Genomic DNA, 22,113 nt, shown 5'->3' with positions numbered 1-22,113 from the left:
TGCAGGTTTTTGCTCCTTTTCTGAAAATTCTTTCTGGTCATTTTCGGGTTCTTTGTCTTGGAGTATTGCAGAAGCTGGGATTTGGGTTTGTGAAGATGAGAGGGCCTTTTTTGCTCTACCCCATCGTAAATGGCAAGGACTTCAGGCCACAGCAGGTTCCTTCCAGCGGGTGCGGACACATCCCATATTTTGTTCTCCAGTCGTCCAGTGCAAACAACCGTTTAAAACGTTCTTCTGCCTTATCTGCAGTTGTTTACAGCTGCCTTTTGTCATTCCCAGCAGCATGGTGCCCCCTCTGCTTCTTGTTTATTTAAGGTTCTGGTGAAATATCAGAATATCCCTTTCATCTGGGGGCACTTGGGAGCCTTTCCCAGCCTGGCTGATCCCAGGGGTCAAGGGAATAAAGCCTCATGATACCGAGATCATGCCAATAGCTTCAGATTGTGTGAGCGCTGCTGGTTTGCCGACTTTCCGGAGATGCTCAGCTGCTGCTCCTCGGGGGTGGGATCTCCGCCAGGTTCTGCCCTCCACCTGTGGCAGGCCTTGCAGGTTGTGCGGTTGCTTGCACCGGTGACTGCTTCTTAGCAGGTTCGGTGACTGCGATGGAGAAATAAAGGCTTCAGGAGGCTAAATTTGTAGTAAAACCTGGCCAGTGGAACGGTTTTTGTTTGGGTATCTAATCAGTGCGATGTCCCTCTTTGTTTGCCTGTCTAGGATGATTTAGAAAGCCATTTTCAGCTTCAAAAACAAACAAACCCAAGCAAAACTGCCTGAAAAACCCAGTGAGGATATATTTGATACTTTTTCCTGGCAAAAATCAAACAGTTTCCATCCTCCTTCAGTTTCAAGCCTTCGGAAGGTTTACGGGTCCCCCTTCAGCACATGTTGCTGCCTGTCCTTGCCCACGCTCGCGTGCTGGCGGGGACGCGGTGCTTTTGGCCGCCCGGGACGCAGGTACGGCTGCACAGAGCTCAGCCTTGCTCGGCTTTGTGGCCCCACCACGGCCAAATGTGACCTGGGATGACATTCAGAGTAATTGCAAAATTCTGTCTGTAAACAGTCCTTTTTCTTATACTCAGCCTGAAGCCATGTAGCTGCTCGTCTCACCCAGAAGAGCAGGAAAATGCTCCCTGGCTGCAGGAGTGAGGTTTTTTTTCCTAATTTTCTTTGCTACAGCAGTGTTTGCCATTAACCGAAAGCATGCAGAGTGCCTGGATGAGACCTCTAGTGTGCGTGCCACACCAAGGTGCGTGTATATGTGTGTATTTGAGATACAAATTGTGTGTGTGTGTGTGTTTATATACACATCTGAAGCCTCACAGCCAGCAGGACGTGGGTCAGCAAAGGAGGACTTGCCTCTTCCATGTCTGCCAGCCAGCAGTTTGCTGGGTAAAAAAGAAGAAAAGGATAACGATAAAGTGAATGATTAAATAAAAAGGCGGAGCAGCAAGTTAAGATTTCGCTGGGAGAGAACCAGAGGGGCCCGTTTCAGAGGAGGCGAGGGATACCTGGCTGCACGGGGGCACGCTGACAGCTGAACACCGAACTTAAAAAGATTGGGAATGAGCTGGGGGGTGAGTGGTATCGCAGAAGACCTAAGAGCCAGCCTGCAGATCGTATGAGCCGATTTAGCCTTTATTTTAGGAATTTGGCATGGACGGTGTTTACTAGATTTTTCTTTCCTGACTTATTTCTTTTTAACCTTCAGAAAGTCGCTTGATCTTTTTGTGCCTGCCTTTGCTGCGTCCAGATGATGGAGGAAGCACCTTCCGCAGCAGCAGCCTGTGCAAGCTTAGCATGACACCTAAACATTTTAACTGGCTTTGACAAGCTCTCAGGCCTGCACAAAGGCATTCTGCTCCTGCATCACGAAGTGCAAACCTGGGAGCAGCGAGCCCCCGGCACGGCGGCGCAGGCAGCTGTGCAGCAGCTGGCCTGGCTCGCGAGCTGGAAACATCTGGCCGGCCTGACATCCCGCGGACCCCGGTGTCATGGAAAGCTGCGCCGGGGGCTGTCGTGCACAGCATCCTTCTGTCGCTGCTCTCGCCTCGTTAAAAGACGTGCTCTATGGTTCATCACATCAAAGTTTAAAGCAGGAGGGCTTGGCTTGCATCAAGGGGAGAGTGAACCAACACCTCGCCCTTTTCCTATAGCCTTGCTGCCTCTCTTGTCCACAGCCAGAGGCTGAGCCTGATAAACGAGCTTTATTAGCTAAAAATATAACATAATTCCTTCTGTTAGCTTCAAAATGCACTTGCTAGCACTGTGCCCGAGTGAGTGCTGACCGGACTGCTGGGCAGTTCGAGGCGTGTTTCTTCTGATGGCAGCGGTGCTTTTGCTTTCATGTGGAGAGTGCAGGGGGAATGTTGTTCTGATTATGGGTCTGTTCGGTGCTCAGAGCAGCAAGTGGAGCTGGGCTCTTTGGCAGCCCTGAGGCATGGCCCAGAACACGGCTGGGGATCTGCACGTTGCTGCTGCTTGGGACCAACTGTGTGCGATAGGGTTGTGTGGAAAATTTAGGTGTGAATGAGTTAAAATTCCTGAATTATTCCCAGCTCTTTTTCCACGGTTTCCGTGGTGGTGTACAAAATCACATCTTGTTTCCCAAGCCTGCTCGCCCTGCAGGGTGAGGGCTGGTGGCTCTGACTGCCCGGGGTGCCCTCGGCTGCCCAAAATCCGACAGAGCTCGAGGGGCGGTGTGGTGGCACTGCTGGCAGCAGAGGTCCTGATGGCACAGGCTTTGCTTGTGATGAAGCTGTGTGCAAGGAGCTGCCGGGTTTTCTGTCCTCATGCTGCGGTTTTTGTGCTCCGGGGTGTCTGCGCCTTCCAGCCAGGCGAAGGCAGCCAGGGAAACCAAACAAACAGCAACTCCATTTGAATTTTTGGCAAGAACTGCGTTAATCTGGAGATGAGATAAGTGGTTTCCCAGGTGCCGTGTGCTGTGCCATGTGAGTACCTCGGTGCTCTCTGCTTTCAAGAGCCGGGGCTCAAGGGACCGTCCTCCTTCCCCGATCCCATGCACCAGCTGCGTGCGTGCTGGGTGGCTTCTCCGCCTTCCAACCAGTCTTCCTCCCCACATCTGCCCGGTGGGAGATGCTTTCCCATCTGCTGTGTAATGCACAAACCGCACAAACCCTACAGATGCACCCTGCAGCAGGAGCAGCCAAAAACGCTTGAAATTTTGCTTCCAAAGAGGCGGTTTGCGCTGTGCTGGTGGGTGCCCTGCTAGGAACGGGGCAGCAGCGAGCGCTTTCGGAGCATTTAATCGTGTTTGCGTGAGGTCGTACCGCTCTCCTGATGGTAACTGTAGTGGATCCGATTAATTAGGCAACGGTAGGTGCCTCACAAAAGCCGTTGAAGACCATGGCCTTGAAGTGCGTAACATGCAGGCTGCCCGGGCTGCCCAGGCAGCGCGCTCCCTCGGGGCTCTGCGGCCGTTCCGCCGAGGGCTGGGATGCAGCAGCTACTCGAAGTGCGTGGGCAATAGCCTGACCGAGACTGAGAGCAGCTCCCAGCTGCCGGGCTGCAGTTGGCTCTGTATCCTTCTTCTGGATGCGTTATTTCATGGATGTTACATTTACAGTAGACTTGTTTTTCTTTTAATGGCAATACTATTTCATTTGGACTACTTGAAGCCCTCCTCCTGTTTCCTTCCCTTCTGTTTTTTTCCTTCCAGTGAAGTGTCATAAAAATTAATCGTAGCTGAAGGCCTATTTTAACATCCAGATTTAGAAAACAGGATTTGAAAACCCTTTCGCTGAAAGTAAAAATGCACTGTAACAAGAAGTTTTTGTTTTGGTATGGAGCAAGGAAAAATGTCTTTAAAATCGTATCTGAACAGTCTATAGCAGGAAGATTTCAAAATGTTGAAGATTTCTGAACATTCAAAAGAGAAAAGAAAAGGGGGTGGGAGTGGATCTCTTTTGGCAAGGGCAGAATAAAGTTTGCAGAGCAAGCATCAGTTCTGGTGCCTGACAAACATCCTCTCCTAACTTCCTACTTTAGGGATGGTTTTAATGAGTAAAGCCTAATCCATTCAGGTACTGCAGCCGTGTTCTTGATGGAGAGCCTTCAGGAAGCTGCTCTGCTCAGCAGCCTCGGAAGCAGGGACTCCAGTGCTCCCGTCTCTCAGCAGAAACATCTGCAAGTGGTGCAAGTTAAAGGTGTTGGGTGGAGGAGAATCAGAGCAGAGTGGGAGAGCAGCACCTTCTGGTCTCTGCAGCATGTTGTGTTTCATGTTGTGTGCTGGCTGTGGAAGGCACATGCAATTGTTGTTTCCCTCGTGGCTAACAGACCATGCCAGGCGTTCTTAAAACTCTTTTTGAACATAGGAAAAGGAAGCCTCCTCCTCAGGAGAAGATCTGATGGTGGCTGGAGCAAGCCTTTAGAGGGTGGAGAGACCCCAGTTCTTCATTTCGCGGGGCGAGGGAGGAGCTCCAAGTGGAGCAGCAGAGCCCCGAAGCTCTTGGCTGGAGCCCTGCCTGGCTGCAGGAGTTCCTGAAGAGTTGTCTGGGCTTCAAGGAGGGCTGCGTGATGGAGCTCACGCTGTCCTGGGTGGACTGGAGAAGATCCAGGTGGTGAGGAAGCATGAGCAGAGCACAGATGGAGAAAAACAGACCAGGCAAGGGAGGAGAAAATATGGCTAATATCAAGTCACTGAAGCTTGTGGTGTCTCCCTTCGTGGCCCTCCAAAGCAACCGTGCGCTGTGCTTTTTGAAGTGTGCAAGTGCTTTGATAATATAAACGCTAAAATAAGAAAAGAATTGCTATTGGTATGCAAGAGAAGGAACTGTGACCTCCATATGGAGGGGGACGTAGCCCAGCTGGCTGAAAATGGGGCTGAAAAAGACTACGAAGGCTAATTAAAATGTGAAAAACTGAGAATTCATGCTAATAGACAGCAGATCTCTGTCTGGCGCTGGTTCACAGCTAAATTTGATTTCCTTGGGAAACGAAAGGAACTGATTTAAGATCCTTACCTTGCACTGACATTGATACTTTTCAGCATTTTAACCAGTGCGTTCCCAGGGAAGTGTTGGGTTACTGCAGGTTTGCCTGCCCGCAGAGGGAAGTCCGCAGCAGGAACCTCTTACTCCCGCTACCATTAAAAAATTCAGCACAGGTGTCTTCGTATATGGTGTTAAACTCAGCTTTGACCTTGTTCTACCTAACATCTGGCTTGTGTTTCTGGCTTTCCCTTCCAGTGCCAACAGGTGCAGCACACTGCAGAGCTCAGCCTGCGCTCGGTGCTGCACGCAGCGCACGCTCTCCGTGGGTCCGGCGGGCTGGAGCACCAGCGGCGTGGCACACCTGCACCGAGCGCCCTCGCAGGAGGCAGCAGACAAAATAACTCCGCTAAGAGTGTCTTGAGACAGGCGTCTGGGGAGGTAGTTGTTCGTCGAAGTCGGTTCCCCACGGCTGACTTCTGGTTTGGACATGCACAGCGAAGTCCGTGGGCGAAGCCACCTGCCCGCGGGCGGCGCGCCGGGTCCCCGGGTGGATGCAGCCGTCAGGATGTCTCCTTGGTTGGGCCACACGTGGCTGCAGAATGGGACCAGGGATGGTCGCACGAGGAGTTGCTCCCGGCGCTGATGCCAGCACAGAGCTGCTTCTGTCTCCCGTTTAGTTGGAAGCTCTGGCTGGGGCCTCGAGTTTTGTTCCCTCAGCATTGTCTGGGGAGCTCGTGCTTATGGTGCCGTGGCCGAGGTTTCTGCGTGGGGGAAGCTCACCCTCTAGGCTAAAGTCATGTACCGGCAGCTGATAATATGGAAGAGCAGTCATAGCTCGGGCAGTAAATATTGTACACCCCCAGGCCCACAAGGAGCCTTCACAGGAGAACACTTGGACAGCAGGGCCAGCAGAAAGACCAAGCGTGCTTTTGGCCTGTCTCTGCAGCGGGCTTTTGCTGGTGTTCAACCTGAAGTGTTTAAAGTGAGCTGCTATAAGACCTCTTTTTGTGGTCTGTAATTAAGAAACCTCTTTTCGTGGTCTGTAGTTAACACACACATCCATGGAAGGAGCAGAGCTGATACTGGTCTGGGTTTCCTCTGCACAGCCGGGGAGCACCTACCCCTGCTGCGTCTCCCCTGCTCCGTTTATCGAGGGTTTTGTCTGCCTGCGTGGGGCCGTGGGCCGGTGTTTGTGACAGAACGAGCTGATTAAGCTGCTCTGAGTCACACCGAAAATATTCATTTGTTCTCCCTTCTGTAACATGAGTGGGGTATTAACAAAGAACAGTTAGCTGTGTTTGAAAAGCAGCAATGAGTTAGTGGTAGAAACGTAAATACTTGGTGCGTTACACGTTAAACTAAAGCGAGTTTATGGGATGCGCAGAAGCTGCCTCGATCAGCTGCCCAAAGCCTCTGGACTTGAAATAGCCGGAGAAACCACCATGAGACAGCGTCACACTGTTTGGGATATTTGGTGAGGCACTTGGTGTGCTGAAGTAAGGTTTTATATCGCAACCTGGGCAGCTGTCACAGAGGTTTAATCAGGGTACGGCAATTCTGGAATTTGCTGTTTGTAGGAGATGGCGAGAAGGCGACCCGCTCACTCTGGTCTCTTGGTAGGGGAGAAAAGCTTTGGTTTAGGTGATAGGGCTGTATGTGGGAAATGGGCTGGTGTTTGGATTCCTTTGATCTAGCCATCTACTGATGGGCAATTGAAAATATAATATATTTAATCCGGGTGCCAGTTGCCTTTTGTTCTGGAAGGATACCGGTTCTGGCAGAGCCACCTTTCTTTGGTGGCGGCTCGGTTGTGCAGGGAAGTTTACGAGTTGCGTTATAGCCGCTAATGAGCATTAATTCCCTGGGCCTGTCAGTTCGTAACAAGGCTTGAATTGATAACTGGCAATCGGGCTTAATGTTCTGCGCCGAAAAATACAGTGGCTTTCCTGAGTAATGAAGTTAAAATACCAATAAAAACTTAGGAAAATATGCTCCCTCCTCTTTTATTGTTGTCTAATAACTTTATATTACCACAGTGCCTAGAAGACCCAAGAGCATGACTCACTGGGCTCGTATTTAAAAACCGTGATTGCGCAGTCCTCTTCTGAACGGCTTTTCAACCAACCTAAGGACAGAAATGCTCAGCAGATCGAGAGGAAGCGCCTCAAACCAGCTCCTGAGATGTGATGGCAACACGGTAAAGGCCGTGGCCGTGCCCGTATCCAGCCCAGAAGCAATGCTCAGTCCCTGTGTCAGCACAAATGGCCCTTGTTGTTTTGGGTGAGCTCAGCAGCATTCCTTGAGCATTTATCCCCTGGGTAGGAAATGGAGATTATAGAATTCCTTTGCCTCATAGCTTTGGGGGGCAAAACCTTTTAAAGTTCACTGTCGAGTCTAAAAGCCTCAGCGTGGATGCTTACGTGCAGATTAGAATGAGGGGGAATTGTGTTTTTCTTTGCCTTTTTTTTTTCTATCAATTCAAAGCTGATGTTTTGTGCCTCTGGGACCTCGGGCTGCAGTGTGAATAGCTGGCAAGACGCGCGATCCGGCTGGCATTGGGAGCGAAAGGGAGGAAGGCTGACGGGGAGCGATGAGAGAGATGAAGCAATAGGGGCGAGAAGAGTTATGGGCGAGCTGGAAGGAGGGGATGATACATGAGCCTTCACGCAGAAGGAAAGCCAGCGGAGGGATTTCGGAGGACAGCCCGGCTCAGATCCCCTGGAAAGGAAGGATCCGAGTAGCTGAGCGGGGCTGAAAGCACAAGATGTGGAGGAGGCAGATGGGTGATGAGGGCTGTGGCTTGGGGCAGCGTCGCTGCTCTCCCCACGCTCTGGCTCACGGTATAGATCGCGCTACAGCAGCTTTGCACCCAGAGCTGCGGCTTGTCTCGCCGGCAAGATGTATAAATTTTTGTCGTGTTTTGTCATGTTGAAATGTGAATTGTTTACTCTTTCACTTCTTGCATTTTTGTGAGAAAAAGGAATGGTGACAAAAGCGAGGCTGGAAATATGTTGAATGGCTTTTTCGGTAAAACAAAGCTACCCCCAAAACTTCTTTCTAGCCTGTTTGAACATAAATAATCTACTTAGTATTTTACACCACGTGTTACCACAGGCAAATTTCTGATGTAGGACAATGGGGCTGATATTCAAGTAGCTGTTATTCGAACCACAACCTCCGACTGCTGAACTTCAGAGCGCCAGAAAAACAACAGCATTGCTTGCAAAGAATGTCTCTGAAGAGTTTAGTTTGCTTATTAGTCTCCTCACACTAACGATATCCAAAATTACAAATGAATGAGGGAATTTGATTTTAACAGCACCATTAAACAATCATGTAAGAGGACAAATTCATTCTTTCTTGCTGGTGCTTTAAGCTAATGTGCTGTAGGAGAGCATGAGGTTTTTGATTAGATCTAAAGCTGGCTGGTCTCGCTCTCCCGTTATTAGTTGGAAGCAAACTTGGTAATGCAGCATGCAGATGAGTCTTTTGTTGGTGTTTTTTTAAAGTAATGCATATACCCTGAAACATTTCTCAAGAATGTGCTTTTCGCTGCAGAGCCAACCCAGAGCAACTGTTCTGTAATGCTTTTTTTTGGTTCCTTTAAAGTGCTCCTGTCGACCCATAACCTCACCTTTCGGCTGCTTTCCAGCCGTGCCACACCAACACCAAAGTTATATTTCATCATTTCCAAGCCGTTAGACCGTTTGAAACATGTTCCATTGGTGTCCGGTGGGTCCTCGTTCCTCTGCCAGGTGTTTCTGAGGGCTGTGTATTTCAAGGTATTTGCAGAGAGGTGCAATTAAGTATGCAAATCTTATCAATTAATTTAGCATCTCAGCATTATTTTTTTTTTAAATATTATTATTACCTGTAATTTGTATATTCAGCCATAACTCCATGGTACATCTGAGCTTCATATCCTGAAGAAAGCTTCCTATTTCATGGTATCTCTACATATATATACATGTATGTATTTATATACATATATATATGTATAAAATAAAGTGTCTTTATTCCTACTTATGCAGAGTGAGGAACGTCCTTCCTTACAAAGCAAGCTCACTTCTTGGTGACTGCAGGCTACGTTACTCTGGTAATTCCTATTGTATTCTCTTGACATTCCAGATTATTCTTGTTCAGCATTTCCAGAGAGGGTTCTGCATGTTGCTGCAGAGCAAACCAGTGCTTTTGTGTGCATGTCTTTGTTTTTCTTTATTTTGCTGACAGAAACCAAGGTATATCTGATTCATTCTGGTAAGGCATGCTTTCACTATTGTTTCGCAGGTTATTTTGAGGTATGTTTTCCCCCAGGGTTTTTCCTCTCTTCGCTTTTTGACCTTTTAGCATCCTACAGCGATCTTCTTGATTAAACGCAGCAAGTCCTAATGGGTTTACATGGTGTTTCTCAAATGAGGGTAATTTGAGGACTTCACATTGACGCGGGGAGGGAAACAGTGATTGTTCCAGACTTCTAGGTGCCCATTGCATAACTGCGCGGGATAAAATGGCGTTTCTCCACCCCGCTCCTCTGCTCCCCAAGGAGGGGAGCCCACAGACACCGTCCTGGTTGCTCGTCACGTTGGTTAGACACGTGAAGGGTTATATTCAGCAACATCTGTGTTGTAGTGCTGTCCTAGAGACCGTTTCGCTGGAGATAATTTCTCCTTCTGCATCCGTCCGCCTGGCTGTACTGCATTTCGCGAGATGGGTGGCAAACATCTGCTGGCTGTGCTGCGCAAAGCCCCTCTCGTGCTGCGGACACGCACAACAGCGGGAGAGTAGATGAGGTTAATTCACTTCGAGGCGTGACAACATGCAACCTCGCCTCCAGGCCGAAAGCTGCAGAGGCCAAGAGCCGCGAGTTGCTCTGTTAATCAGACCTCCGGGGTGGCGAAGGGAAGGAGCATCTCTGGCTCCTCGGCGCGGTGCAGCTGCGTGGGGACCAAATGTGACTCCCACCCGTGGGGGCCTGAGGGCCGTGGGCTGGCCCAGCTGCGGAGCATCCCCAGCTGCAGCCCGAGAGCAGCGAGCGGCGGGGAGATTTGATGCCATTGTTTGCGTTACTGAGCATCGCAGAAGGAGTCCCCAGGACAAACTCCTCTGTATGTCTTAGTACTAACAGCCTGAGGATGGAGGACTGGTGGTTGCTCCTCCAAAAAGGCGTACTTTCACTAGAATCGTTCTCAGACGGTGTGTGCTCAGGGCTGGTGTGGTCACAATCGCCGTCTTAAGCTAGTTCTATTATTTGTCTAAGTAAATGGTTTATTCATTTCCCTCGCTGTCATTTATCTTTTTGACTTGGTCTGTCTGATTAGAAAGACAGAGTTTAATGGTTAGATCTACTTCTAGCCAACACTTGGTATTTTTCTGACTCGGTACCGATAAATGTTCACTGAGTGAAACCTGAACGAGAACAGAGAAGCAGGTGAGGCTTTGAACAGTCCTTATTTAAAGAAAAAAAATATGCTCAGAAAGGTTTCCTCGGGCAAAAAGAAGAGCTTTGTGCACCGTGCCCACAACCGGCGTGGAAGAGCCTCTTCCAAGGACAGGAGGGGATGCAGAGGGGCTCGGGGTGAGGCAGACATGGTAAGGAGACCCCAAAGACCACCCCACGTCGCTGCAGAGGAAGGTGTCCCTCTGTGCAGTGATGCTGTCCAGCACCGGTTCTGGGGCAGCGGCAGCAGAGGGTAGGATGGTGCTGATGGCACCTCCGTGCTGGGAGGAGGAGGACGGCCAGGCTAGGTGCCGCGGCTGGTTCCCACTGCTTGGTGGGCACCATTTGGGTTTTGCACTTTATTCACTGAATATTTGAATTTTTGGTGTTTGTTTTTTTTTTTTATTTTTTTATTATTATTTTATTTTTTTAATCTAAGATTTCACGTTGAAAGTAACGCTGTGCTTGAGGCATGGTATTAGAATTTGGTGAGTGGAAGGGTGTTTTGGTGAACTGTACTGGGAAATAAACATATTGTGTCAGTCTCTTGTGTTTCTCCTCCTGAGATTAAAATTAAATGGCTTTGTCCAGATTGTGAAAAGCTTTCCGGTCTTTTCAGAAATTTTGCTTCACTGGAAAACAAACCCCTCAATCAGAATGAAAAATCAAGGCATTTCGTCCATTCCAAGTTCTTACGATTTTTTTTTTTCAGGTGAAACTCTTATCTAGATTATTCCAAGCATGCTGAAAGCTTTGTTTCTTTAAAGCATGAGAGAGTGGCGGATGAGAAGCCTGCTTATACCTGGCAGGAAAAAAAATCTCTATAAAAATGGCCCTGCTATATTTATCAATAATTTATGTGACAATACAGAGCTATGGAGATCGGGGGAACCCTGAAAAGTCTGCAGCCCTCCGTGTCCCCTGTTGGGTGTTGAATTAACGCAAGTCTAAAGAGCTAATAGGCTTCAGCAAAGTTTGGTTGGAGCCCTTTGGGCTCCCCAGCCGTGGAGGTGAGCTCTGCAGGCACAGCCGGGTGCTGGGCGAGCTTAATTTGATGCTGCAGCGTTTCAAAATTCTGGATGTCGTACTAAGATTGTGTTCATAATAGCACGGAAATGAAACATGTTTGTGTTGAAACAATTAGTGCCGTGCCATTACAAAACCTCCTTCGGATGAGGGATGTCACATTTAGCCTTAGCTCTGGGAGCAGCTGTGCCACTCGCTTGCAGGGTTTCTGGGCGCGAGGCTGCACGTCCCCGCGTGCCGCGAGGCTGCACTTAACATTTCAGTGCTTTTATTTCTTGGTGCTCCCCGGAGCTCAAACCAGATAGCCAGGAAGCCGTGGCATTCAGAAGCGGCACCGATGAATTCGTTGGCCTTTTAACCTGACCTGCAAAGTAATTTGTTGCTTCAATTAGTTTTACAGCACTTCGGCTCGCTTGGAGCCGCTGGGCTGGGGAGGCGCATCAGGATTTCTGCTGTCCCTCGCACGGGAGGCAGATGCCAGCTCTTTCTCTGGGCTGGTGCGCTGTTCTCTGGGCTCTGTGGCTGGAGGGGCTTTGCTTTGCTCTCTGTTTTCTCCACTTTGCTAAGAAGCCCCTCTTTTGGGAGCTTTTCACTAGCTGCAGCGCCCATGCAAAGGGCTTGCAGCCCCCCATGCATCAGCCCGGCTGCCTGAGCGGCCTTTCGGTGCCTCTGCTGGCGGCTGGGGGCCAGATCCTGCCCGTCCCCAAGCTGCCAGCTGCGAAAATAAATAGAAACACGTGCTGCGAAGGCAGGAATTTAAAGTGCAGGAGGTTTTGAGTTGGGGCTTAGGGGCCGTAACGCCAGCATCAGCTGCATCCGCAGCTCTACCGGTGCCGACGTACTGACCCGGTAAGTTCACCCGGTTCTCCCCTTTGTCCTTCAGACCTCTTTTGTGTGCCGCTGCCTGGAGGTAACGCGTCCACAACCAAGGAGAAAGGAGGGGGGCAATGACAATTTTAAATGGGTTTTATGGTTTTCCTTCAGGAAAGCTAATGCTTGTGGATTCCCACCTGCCGACAGCTCTGCTTTTCCCTCTTCAGCTGTTGCAGACCCAGCTAAGAGACGGGTGGTGCAAGGCACGGCCCAAGCAGCCAGCGGTTTGCTGAGCCCACCTCCTGCCGGGGCAGGATCCGGCCCCTCCTGCAGCCCTCTGCCGCTCGCGGGCTGTGTGCGAGCGAAGGGGAGGGAAAGGGCTGGGCCCACGTCAGGAGCAGGGAGGCCTTTAATGATTTTAGCAGGGACTTTTATGACCTGCCGCTTAACAAGCCAGTCTTTTAACTGGTAGTCCATGAAAGGAGTTTATTCTCCTCTGCTATTTAAGGGATGCTTTTGATGCCGAGGGTTTTGTTCTCAGGGCAGTAACGGGGTTGATAACCTTTGGAGCTGCTTTTGGAAGCCCGTTCATTCTTCCCTTAGGTAGGAGGGCGTGCATGCATTTGGTGTGGGTAGGTATTTGTGAATCAAATACCTGCGATCGAGTTTATTCAGCATAAAAAAGAAAACCCCATCCTGATGAAGCTGCCCGGGTTCCTGGCGGGTGCAGCAACAGGCAGAATGGAGCGTTCGGCTCCTCCCACCTTCATTTGGTGTGAAATCTCTGATTTTATGGAGTGGAAATACCTGGGGAAGTGCCCCGGGCGATGAGCCGCCTGGCTGTTGGCGTAGCTGGGAGGGCTGGGGAGGTTTCTGAGCCGAAACCCAAGTTTCGGGGTTGGGATGTGTGTTTAATAACTGTCAAAGAGTTTTTAATGCAGCGACTATTTTTCATGAATAGGAGGTCGCTACATAAAATTTTTGCCTCTTGGCAAAAATCGTGTTATAACGATGTACTTGCTCTAGGTTTAAAGTGTTAATTATGTGGTATACTGAATTGGATTTAAAGGTCCCTGAAGACCTTTGAATCTCAGTAGCTAATGAGGCTTACAGAAGAGGGCTTGAGAGAGGAAAACTTACTGGCAGTGAGTAATACTGGTGAAAGAGCTCCGGGATTGAGCAAGTTTTACAGAGGATAATTAGCAACGATTGCATCAGCGTTTGGGGCTTTTGCTGATCTCCAGCTTCATCTTCCATGATCTGCGTGTCAGCGGCAGCTGGCTGCGGGCACCAAGGTGGTTTTTGTTGGGGTGTCAAACCAGAGGGTGATAGAAATGACTTTTCTGGTGCAGCTCAGCTGCCCGGTTGGGATGGGCCAGGCGTCCGTACGCTGCTGCCACGCGTCCATCCTGCTGCTGCTGGGCTTGGCAGAGGCCTGGTGTCGGGGCCATCCACTGCCACGATGCTTAACCCTGTCCTCCTTCTTCCAGCTGGCCTTGCTGAACTTCTTTCACCCCGAAGAAAAGCTGCACGTTGGAGAAGAAGGTAGACGTGTCCGGCGAAATAAAAGGAGTAAAGGCAGCGAGGGGCCAGATGGTGAGTGTCACTTCGTTCCTTGCTGCCGCGCGTGGCGCTTTTGCACCCGTAAGCACAAGGCCGACCTTTTTTCTGATCGCGGTTATATGCAGAGTTCTGTACGTAGGGGGGGAAAAAAAAGTGTCATCTGTGGCTTATAATAGTCTCTATATAATTTTGATTGCCTTCAAGATTATTAGTTCCAGCAGTCCTTTTTTCTACAACCGGAGCTCCAGTGAGTTTGCACAAATTGATGCTACTCTGTACTCTTGTCGTTAGCTCTTCTTCTCTAATAGTGAGGCTCTGTGCTCATTCAAGGTAGTAATTTGTGCTTGTACACCTGTATTTGTTGCTCTATTCATCTGTCTTAGCTTAAAATCCTCAAGTAGCTATTCACAGTCTAAAAAACAGCTGTGAACATCTGCATCACAAAATGCTAACTGCTCTAATGGGGCCTCACAGCGGAGGTTCAGCACCCACAAAGTAAAATTATTTATCTGTGGTTTGATAAATACGAAAGCAAGGATCAGTGATTCCAGCCACAGGGGTGCCAGGGCTTCCTCGGAGGCCTTGGCGCTGGCTGATGGCCAGAGACCTCTCTGGTGTGGTGGCACTGCCTGTCCTCGTGGTCAGCAGGACATCCCTTACGCCATCACCATCCCTCAGTGAGAGCCTCGTCCCCCAGCGGCGTTATGCTGGGACGCCGAAGCACTTTTCTCGTGGTCACGTTGTTTTGGGCCTTCTGGTTGGGTTTGGAGGTGGTGTCTGACGGCGCCTCCTCTGCAAGGACCATCCCATCACCTGCTCCTTGATGGGATGGGCTTTTTTTTTTTTTTTTTTTTTTTTTTTTTAAGTGTTTTAATCTTCAATCTGGAAGGCTCTGGGAGGTGGAGCCCATTCCTGATGTCGACCATTCCTGCACTCGACCATGTCTTTCAGCAAAAATGCTGCTACTGCTGATATCCTGTCCCTAGCATCAGGAGCTGCTTTGTGAAACAGGACAGGAATTGGACTAAGAGGTGCCTTAGAGCAGATTTAGAACAACCACGGCTTACCGACAGTCGGCCCTGCAGCCAGATCACGCTGCCCCCGTCGGACGGGGTCTGCCGAGCAGCAGAAGAAACGTGCGCGCGCCGCGGCTGCGCTCAGATCTGCCTTGGCACTGTCCGACAGCGAGCAGCGAGCCTGCCTTGCGTGAAGTAGAGCAAGAAGTAATTAAGGAGTGGTCTGTGCGTGGCTTGGTGCCTGCTAAGCTTGTCAGGTCCTGACGGCGTTTATAAACTTCTCAGCTCTTGTTAGTTTTCCCCCTCGGCTTCCAGGCTCGGTGAGCTTCCCATCCTCCCCTCGCAGTTTCGCGGTGGAAAACGTTTTGCGGTGGCTCCGCTCCAAGAAATAGCTTCATGAAACTCCCAGGATTCCTCCTCCCCGAAACGCTGACAAGTATGATGCATTTGGTACAGACTCACTGAGTGATTCCAGCTCAGTGTGGTCCAGCATCCTCAGCGTCGGTGTCGGCCTGATGCTCAGATGGCTCGGGGAGGATCCGGAGCCTTTTGCACTGACTCCTCGAAATCTATTCCAGTATCTTCGCGAGGCGCTTGTGCAAGTAGCAAGATTCCACTCTACGGCAACCGTGTAAATTTAGTGCTGCCGGCAGATGTCTGGTGGAATTAGCCTAGTCCGTTAGGCTGGCTGAGTACTGGCTTTGACAGATGTGCAGAGAATCGTTGTGCTGTGAGAAGTGGCTGCTGAGAGCCGGTGGACCAACGGGGGCTTTTCTTGTCCGTGTCGTGCCTAAGTGAAAGCGTGCGCTGCCTTTGTAACGCCTCGGCAGCCTCCGCGCCTGTCCCACATTCACTTGATGTTCCCTGAATGCGCCAGGGCTGAATCATTCCGGCAGTCTAGCACGGTTCCACCAATTATGTGGTTTTTTATAAGTTGTTTTTTGGCCGTGTAAGGTAACGGGGATGGGCAGAAGTGCCACAGCGACAGGTTGTTTTCCTGCTGACGTGAGCAGGATGGGCTGTGCTGGCAGGCGATTGCTTAGTGTTTGGCCATCTCCGTTTTATGAGGTAGGGAGGCATTTAACAAGTGTAAGCTGTCAGGGTAGGGATTGTTCTTGTAACAACCATAAAATCAGTAAACAAACAACAGAGCTCTCTTCCCTGTGTGACTCTTGGGGTTTGTTTTAGGTTTGCGTGCAGGAATCTGTTTTTCAGAGAAGGAAAATGAATCATTAATATATACACACGCACACACACACAAATAAATGATTGTTACGGTATTGATAACACCGCTCGCTTCATGAGTTTTACAAAGGAAAAGCTGATCAAATCTTTGATCTGCAAAGAGCCTCCCAAAGATAAAAGTGGATGCACTGTAACTTCCCAGAAGGAAGGAGATGTGCCTTCCACTTGGGGCCTCACTAATATTTGTCTGGAATTAATTTTACCAACTTTCAAGTCCCTTCACACATGCAGCGAAAGGCTGGGGCGATGCGAAGTGTGAGAAGCCGTGGCTGCAGGGAGGCTGCGAGGCCTGGCTTCGTGGCTGCTGGGGTCCTCACCAGCTTTTCCCACCGGTACCAACAAAGTGATGGGCTAGATGGTGTATAGATGTCAAAGATAATTTGGTTCTTTTCCTGAAAGTTCGGTTTCTTTTCGGAAAATAAGCTTTGGCAGCGAAAAAGGTGTTTTGAGGAGGGGTCGGACTGGTCCCGTCCCCCTTTGCAGGGTGGGAGGTTGGGGTGCTGGAGGCCGCCGGCGGTGAGCCCGGTGTGCTGCCTCTGCTGCTTTCTGAAAAACCCCACAAAAAGCTGTGTGCAGCAGGGCAAGGCCATCAATTCCGCCCCGCCACTGACAAACATGACTTGAGTGCTTCGAGGGCTCCTCCTCGGCGGACTGCTCCCTTGTCATGTTTTACGAGCGTGTTTGCTTAATTTTTTGTTTGCGCCCCTCCGTGCGCGGTGCCCTGGAACCGCCTGAACAAAGCCGGGGTCGTGTCCTGGGAGGAGCAGGAGGCTCCTCGTGCCCGGCCCCGCGGCTCGCCCCGCTCCTGCTCGCCCTTTGCCGGCCGCCAGCCGTGCCGCGCCGTGCCGCGCCGTGCCGCGGGTTGCTTCGCCAGGGGCCAGCGGCATTAACGGGAGGCTGGTGCCTGCCCCAGCCCCGAGGAGCGCAGATCGTGTTTCAAGCCAGCTTCCTCTACATGCCTCCAAAACCAACGTTTGCACAGCTTTAAAAGCTGCACCAATTTCTTTCGATTTCTCAAGGCGCAGGGTTATCTTCTTTACAGCTCCAGTTCGTGGCGCTCCGCATTACCGGCTCCACCTGCCGCTTCATTTGTCCTAGTTCACTAAAACTTGACCCTCTCCGATGTCTCTCTCTTATTTTCCTCTTTTTGCCCTCCTTCCTTTTTGTCTCGGTGTATTTACGCTGCTGTGGAACCGCTGTAGCTCCCAGATTAACAAATCATTCTGGAGCTGGTAATTAGCAACAGTTGTGCTAAAAGGAACCATCAAGAATGTTAAATTAGTCCACTTTTAAATAAACTGTGTATGAAATGTTAGATCTCTATTCCCAGAGCAACAGTAAAAATGCTGCTGGCTCTTTGCTAACAAAGCCAAAATATGGGAGTAGCATGGTTGTAACTACAGAGACAATTCCGTGCTCTTGAGGTTATAAATAATGACAGAACATTTACAAAGCAGATGTCAATAGGACTCTTTAAAAAACATTGTTTTAAAAAAACTAGTTTCTTTTTCTCCTACTTTCATCTCTGTTCCCAGTTAGATCCCTGCAGTGCCGCTTTCCTGGTTTGTTTGGTTTTTGCTTCTTGGTTTGGGGTTGGTTTTTTTGTTGTTTTTTTTTTTCTCCCTTCCTAGGTTTTTTCATATTGAGCTTGGTGAGAAACATAAATGATTGTTATCCATTCTTTGATTTGGAGCATGGCAGCTGGAAAGAGGCTGAGCAGATGGCTGTCCTTAAGCTGACAACAATTTGGTTCCTACTACTTTGGCAGTCCTTACTGCTGAGGAAAATCCTTGATGAGAACCCACTGCTTTTAGTGCTGTGAGTGGTTTCTGCTGAAACGAAAATTCAGTTCCCTTCACCGGGATGGCAGCAGCTCGAGAAGAGCCCCGCTTTTACCTGGCGCTGGGGGAACAGCGCGCTGGGGCTCCCCTGGGTGCCAGCGGGGCTTTGGTGGCAGGTAGCTGGCCCCGAGCCCCCCGCCCCGCAGGGACAGGCACCTGCCCCGTCCCCACGTCCCCTCCTGCGGGGTCGCGCTGGCGGTGCAGCCGGGCTTTTTTTGTACGGATCACAATAGCGACTTTTCCTGCTCGCTTCCTCTCCTTTGGAAAGGGAAGATACATCCCTCCGACTCCAGAGCCCAGAACAATCGGTTCCTTTGTGTCGGCCCCGTGCAATTCCCCAAAGTCCAGGAATTCTCAGAAACGCAGATGTATTAAGGGCGATAGAGCCTTATTGTGCTCAGAAACCATGGTGATGAGCACTCAATAAATAAAGAACATTTCCTGGATACTGGAGCGGAGGAGACAGTCCCAAGGAAAGGCTCACCAGAAAATACTCACTCTTCTCTGATTTTTCCCCCCAGAATTTCTCTGTGATTACCCCCAAAATGGCAGAAGGGAGGAATTAAGATATGCTGTAATAGATTTTTCTTTCTTCATGTACAAGGACCGTGACATCACTGCCAGTATTTTTTATGAGTATGGCTAAAACTAAGACCACAGCTCATTTACAGATCCTTACCTACGTGATACACCTGGGTTTATTATAATAAGGTGGGCTATTTGTATACGGTCCTTTACCTTGGGCACTTTTCGTCCATGAGGACACATTGATAAAAACATAGGAAACTAATTTTAGACCCTGGTCTTGTGTCTGTGCTTGTTTCTAACCACTGTTTCCACAGAGACGGATCCAGAGAAGCTTAACAACTGTCTGAAAATTCAGAATGAAGTTCAGGTCATGGTTTACAGCTCTCTTATGCTAGTGACAGATTAATGCCAAGTCATTTCTGGAAACAAGTGAAAATAAAGGGGAAAATTATATTCAAGGGGGTCTTCTTGCTCCAGGTGTAACTTGTAAAAGAGTGTATTTTTAGACAGCTGAAATGTTTTCAGCTTATCCTTGGCTCAAACCACTCCAAATTAATTTCTTTAATACTGAAACTACTTTAAAGCCAAATTCGCTGCAGTGTCTGTTAACCGTCTTTGCTGAAGCCTGTCTTGGGAAACCGTAGGCAGTCGCTTGCCATGCAGAAGCATGATGTGGTAGGTGCTGATGGAGTCCGGATTTCTTCCTTGAACTCTGCTGGTATGTAGCTACCCCAATAGCCTTCCCTTCCACTTCTGACCTGGCTTGTTCCAAAAGAAGCCCTGCTTCCTTACTCTTAACACTCGTAAAGACGTGATGGGTTGATTAGTTCCATTCATAGAGCTTCCTTGGGGTGTGTTTGTCCTTCTCTGGCACCTCCCCATTTCTCTCCTGCCTGCTTTGGATGCGGTGGGTGGATTGCCATGGAAAGATGAGGGGATGCTGAGGATGCTTGGAAGGCTCGAGAAGGACTCCTCTGGTCAGAATTCCACCTGGATTGCGTTTTCAGATACTTTTGCTGATTCAGCCTTGTCCTGATGGATCCTTAGCGCCTAACCCAATGTTGTGTGCTGCTGCAGCAAGCTTTGCTGAGACTCGAACTAAACTTTTCAACTTCTTTTAAAACTCCGTGTTGAGCAGGGTCCAACATCATTAGAAGTGACTGGTGATTCCATATGAATTCCACTTGTGGAATTGGGGCTTTTCATAATGCCTCTGGTCAGATGCTGACTTCTTAAGAATCTGAGTTTCTCCTGTTACAAAACATGGTGCGGACTAATGAGACGAGAACAGATGTTCCAGCAAGGCAGGAATGTGATCACATCTCTGCTGTGTGTGCATCTGGACCGTGGATGCCCTGTACCAGGCATTATAAATGCTCGACGAGACTAGTAGCTGGTGATTTCTTTCCCACAGTATGAGAGAGGCTCTATTGTCTGTCTTACTGAAGTATTTGCAGCTGAGCTTTGATTTCTGTGAATAAATCGGCTCGCTGGCCACATCCACAAGTACTTTGGAGGCAGACACAAGTTTGCTCAGCACATGCTCCGAGTGCATCTGGTCGCCGATCAGCTCTGACACAAAAGCTGGGTGACTGGTGCTGAGTCGGAGCGTGCAGACCTTCCCAAGCGGCCAGGGCTTGGAGTTCAGGCTCAGCGTCCTGCTGCAGCAATTCCAGGGTATCTGCCTTGGGCAGATCCTGGGCAGAATAACCCTATTTTCTGTCCGTGGTGGCAAGGGCGGGACCGAACGGCCAAACCCAGAGCTGCTGCTCTGGTGACGGGAATTGTGAAGTTGTCTTCAGTTGTGGCCTGTCTGGGCGCTCAATAAAACTCCGCTCAGTTACAGTAGACCAGATACATTAACCATTAAAAAAAAAAAAGGGAAAAGTACTGTTGCACAAAGCTAAAGAACACCACCACCGAGAAGCTCTTTGGGGAAAAAGTTGTGAATGAGGCATGATAATTCCCTGTTTTCATTAGGGCTTTGTTAGCCATGATGTATAGCAACATTGTTGGATTCATAACCGATCTCGTTAACACGAGCAGGATTCGGTTAAGTACGTTGATCTATTTGCAATGATGTGAATGGGTAAACTCGAGGGCTGGCTGAGCCAAGCAGCAGTTCTCTGTGTCACAGCGGCTGTGAGGACGAGGCCACGCAAAAGGCGTGGGCTTCCCAAAGAGCGGTCTCTGTCCCTTGGATTTCTTTAAGGCTGCTTTTCAGATTCATGCGACTCTAAGTGCACGTTTATCTTTAGATATAGATCCCATGCTATACGGCGTAATTAAACCATCAGATTGCAGGCAGCTGTTCAATGCTGCAGAGGTTTGCAATCCAATTAGCCAGAATTACATGCAGCAGGAAGAAAAACATGTCAGCTTGTGCAGAGATGAGATAGCTCAGTAGATTTCCTCACACCTGCCCTTGATTCCTTATGGATGGCTGTAGCGGGAAGGCATGCGTTTAAAATCTCCAGCAAACAATTTCGGAGAGTCTTTAATATGCTAGGTTAAAACCTTGCTGCAGCGCCACTTGGGAATCATTTCTACTGGAATTCATGACATATGTTAGTTGTTTATCTTAGTGGGATATGACTTAAAATGTCAGAATGTTTTGTGTTAAGCAACAACCGAATAAAACAAACAAAATAAAAACACAGCTGTAATACTACGCTTTAAATTGTTGAATTCAAATAATGCGGTATTGATAAAGTAAGCAATAGGGTGCAGTGCTGTATAGAAAATAAGCCTTGTGGGTGCAGCCAGCAAGACAAGAAAAAGCCTTTAGATACTTGAAATAGAAATAGTAATGTTGTTTGTCAGCTCTGCTGTAAAGATCTAGCTTTTGGAATCCAACCTAAGTGCCTGAAGGAAAACAAAAGGCACATCATATTCTTCTTCCATAGCCAGTGAGAGTGCAGAAAATGAAATATGATGGCCACAGGTTCTGGTGTGAACCCCAGGAACTTGGCTGGGACTGATTATGTGGGAACGGAGCTAAGAAGGGCGGAGATTTATGTTTGATTGTTTTTTTTTTTGGTTTTTTTTTTTTTGAGAAGTCAGTGCAATGTTACTTTGCCAGCAACAGTGGCTCTGGAGTTAATTGGGAGCAGGATTTTGTCTTTGTTCATGAACACATTTGCACTGCGATGTGCTTGCACCTAGTCAGTGGAGACTGGATTTAAAAAAAGAGAAGGCAACCCTTCGTGTTATCAGTAGGCTGTCCTGAGGTCTTGCCTCATCTAAGTAACACATATATACACACGTGCAAGGGTGGAGCGCAGTGCCACCTCAGCTCTTGCCAGCCATCCCTGGGGCTTCTCTTCTGGGGCTTCTCGCCTCAGATTGAAGATTGAGGGATTTCATTTCAGTTTGCTGAAATTTTTCATTTTTTTCAAGCACAATAATGAACATGAGAACCTTCGGTATAATGAAACATTTGACTTTCAGCTATTCTTGTGTTGCGGATTCAAGGGCTGTCTCAAACTGTTCAGTGGTTCACCATGGCCAGAAGAGGGAGGACAGAGCCCGGTGCTGTCCATGGAGCTGTCGTGCGTCAGCCCGTGCGTGTCCCCCTGGAGCAGCGTCGCAGGCTGTGCCCCGAGCCTGACTGGGTGGAATAGAGGAAATAAATCAGCTGGTCGTTCTTTGCCAGGTAAAGCAAGTGAAGCTGCTGCTGCAGTGAGTAAGGATAC

The 22,113-nt window shown here is 49.2% G+C and overlaps 1 protein-coding gene across 1 annotated transcript in view; it reads left to right on the top strand.

Moving 5' to 3' along the window:
• EDA (ectodysplasin A) overlaps window positions 1–22,113 on the top strand; it is a 73,192-nt gene that overhangs the window by 31,242 nt on the left and 19,837 nt on the right. The window contains exon 2 of the mRNA XM_035541620.2: window positions 13,716–13,821. Coding sequence (XP_035397513.1) covers window positions 13,716–13,821 — 106 coding nt within the window. The remainder of the gene's footprint in view (window positions 1–13,715; window positions 13,822–22,113) is intronic.

This window comes from Cygnus atratus, chromosome 13, assembly GCF_013377495.2.
Source record: "Cygnus atratus isolate AKBS03 ecotype Queensland, Australia chromosome 13, CAtr_DNAZoo_HiC_assembly, whole genome shotgun sequence".
In the NCBI taxonomy this organism is placed as follows: domain Eukaryota; kingdom Metazoa; phylum Chordata; class Aves; order Anseriformes; family Anatidae; genus Cygnus; species Cygnus atratus.
Note: the sequence above shows the minus strand (reverse complement) of the source record. Positions and strands in the feature narration are given on the sequence as shown.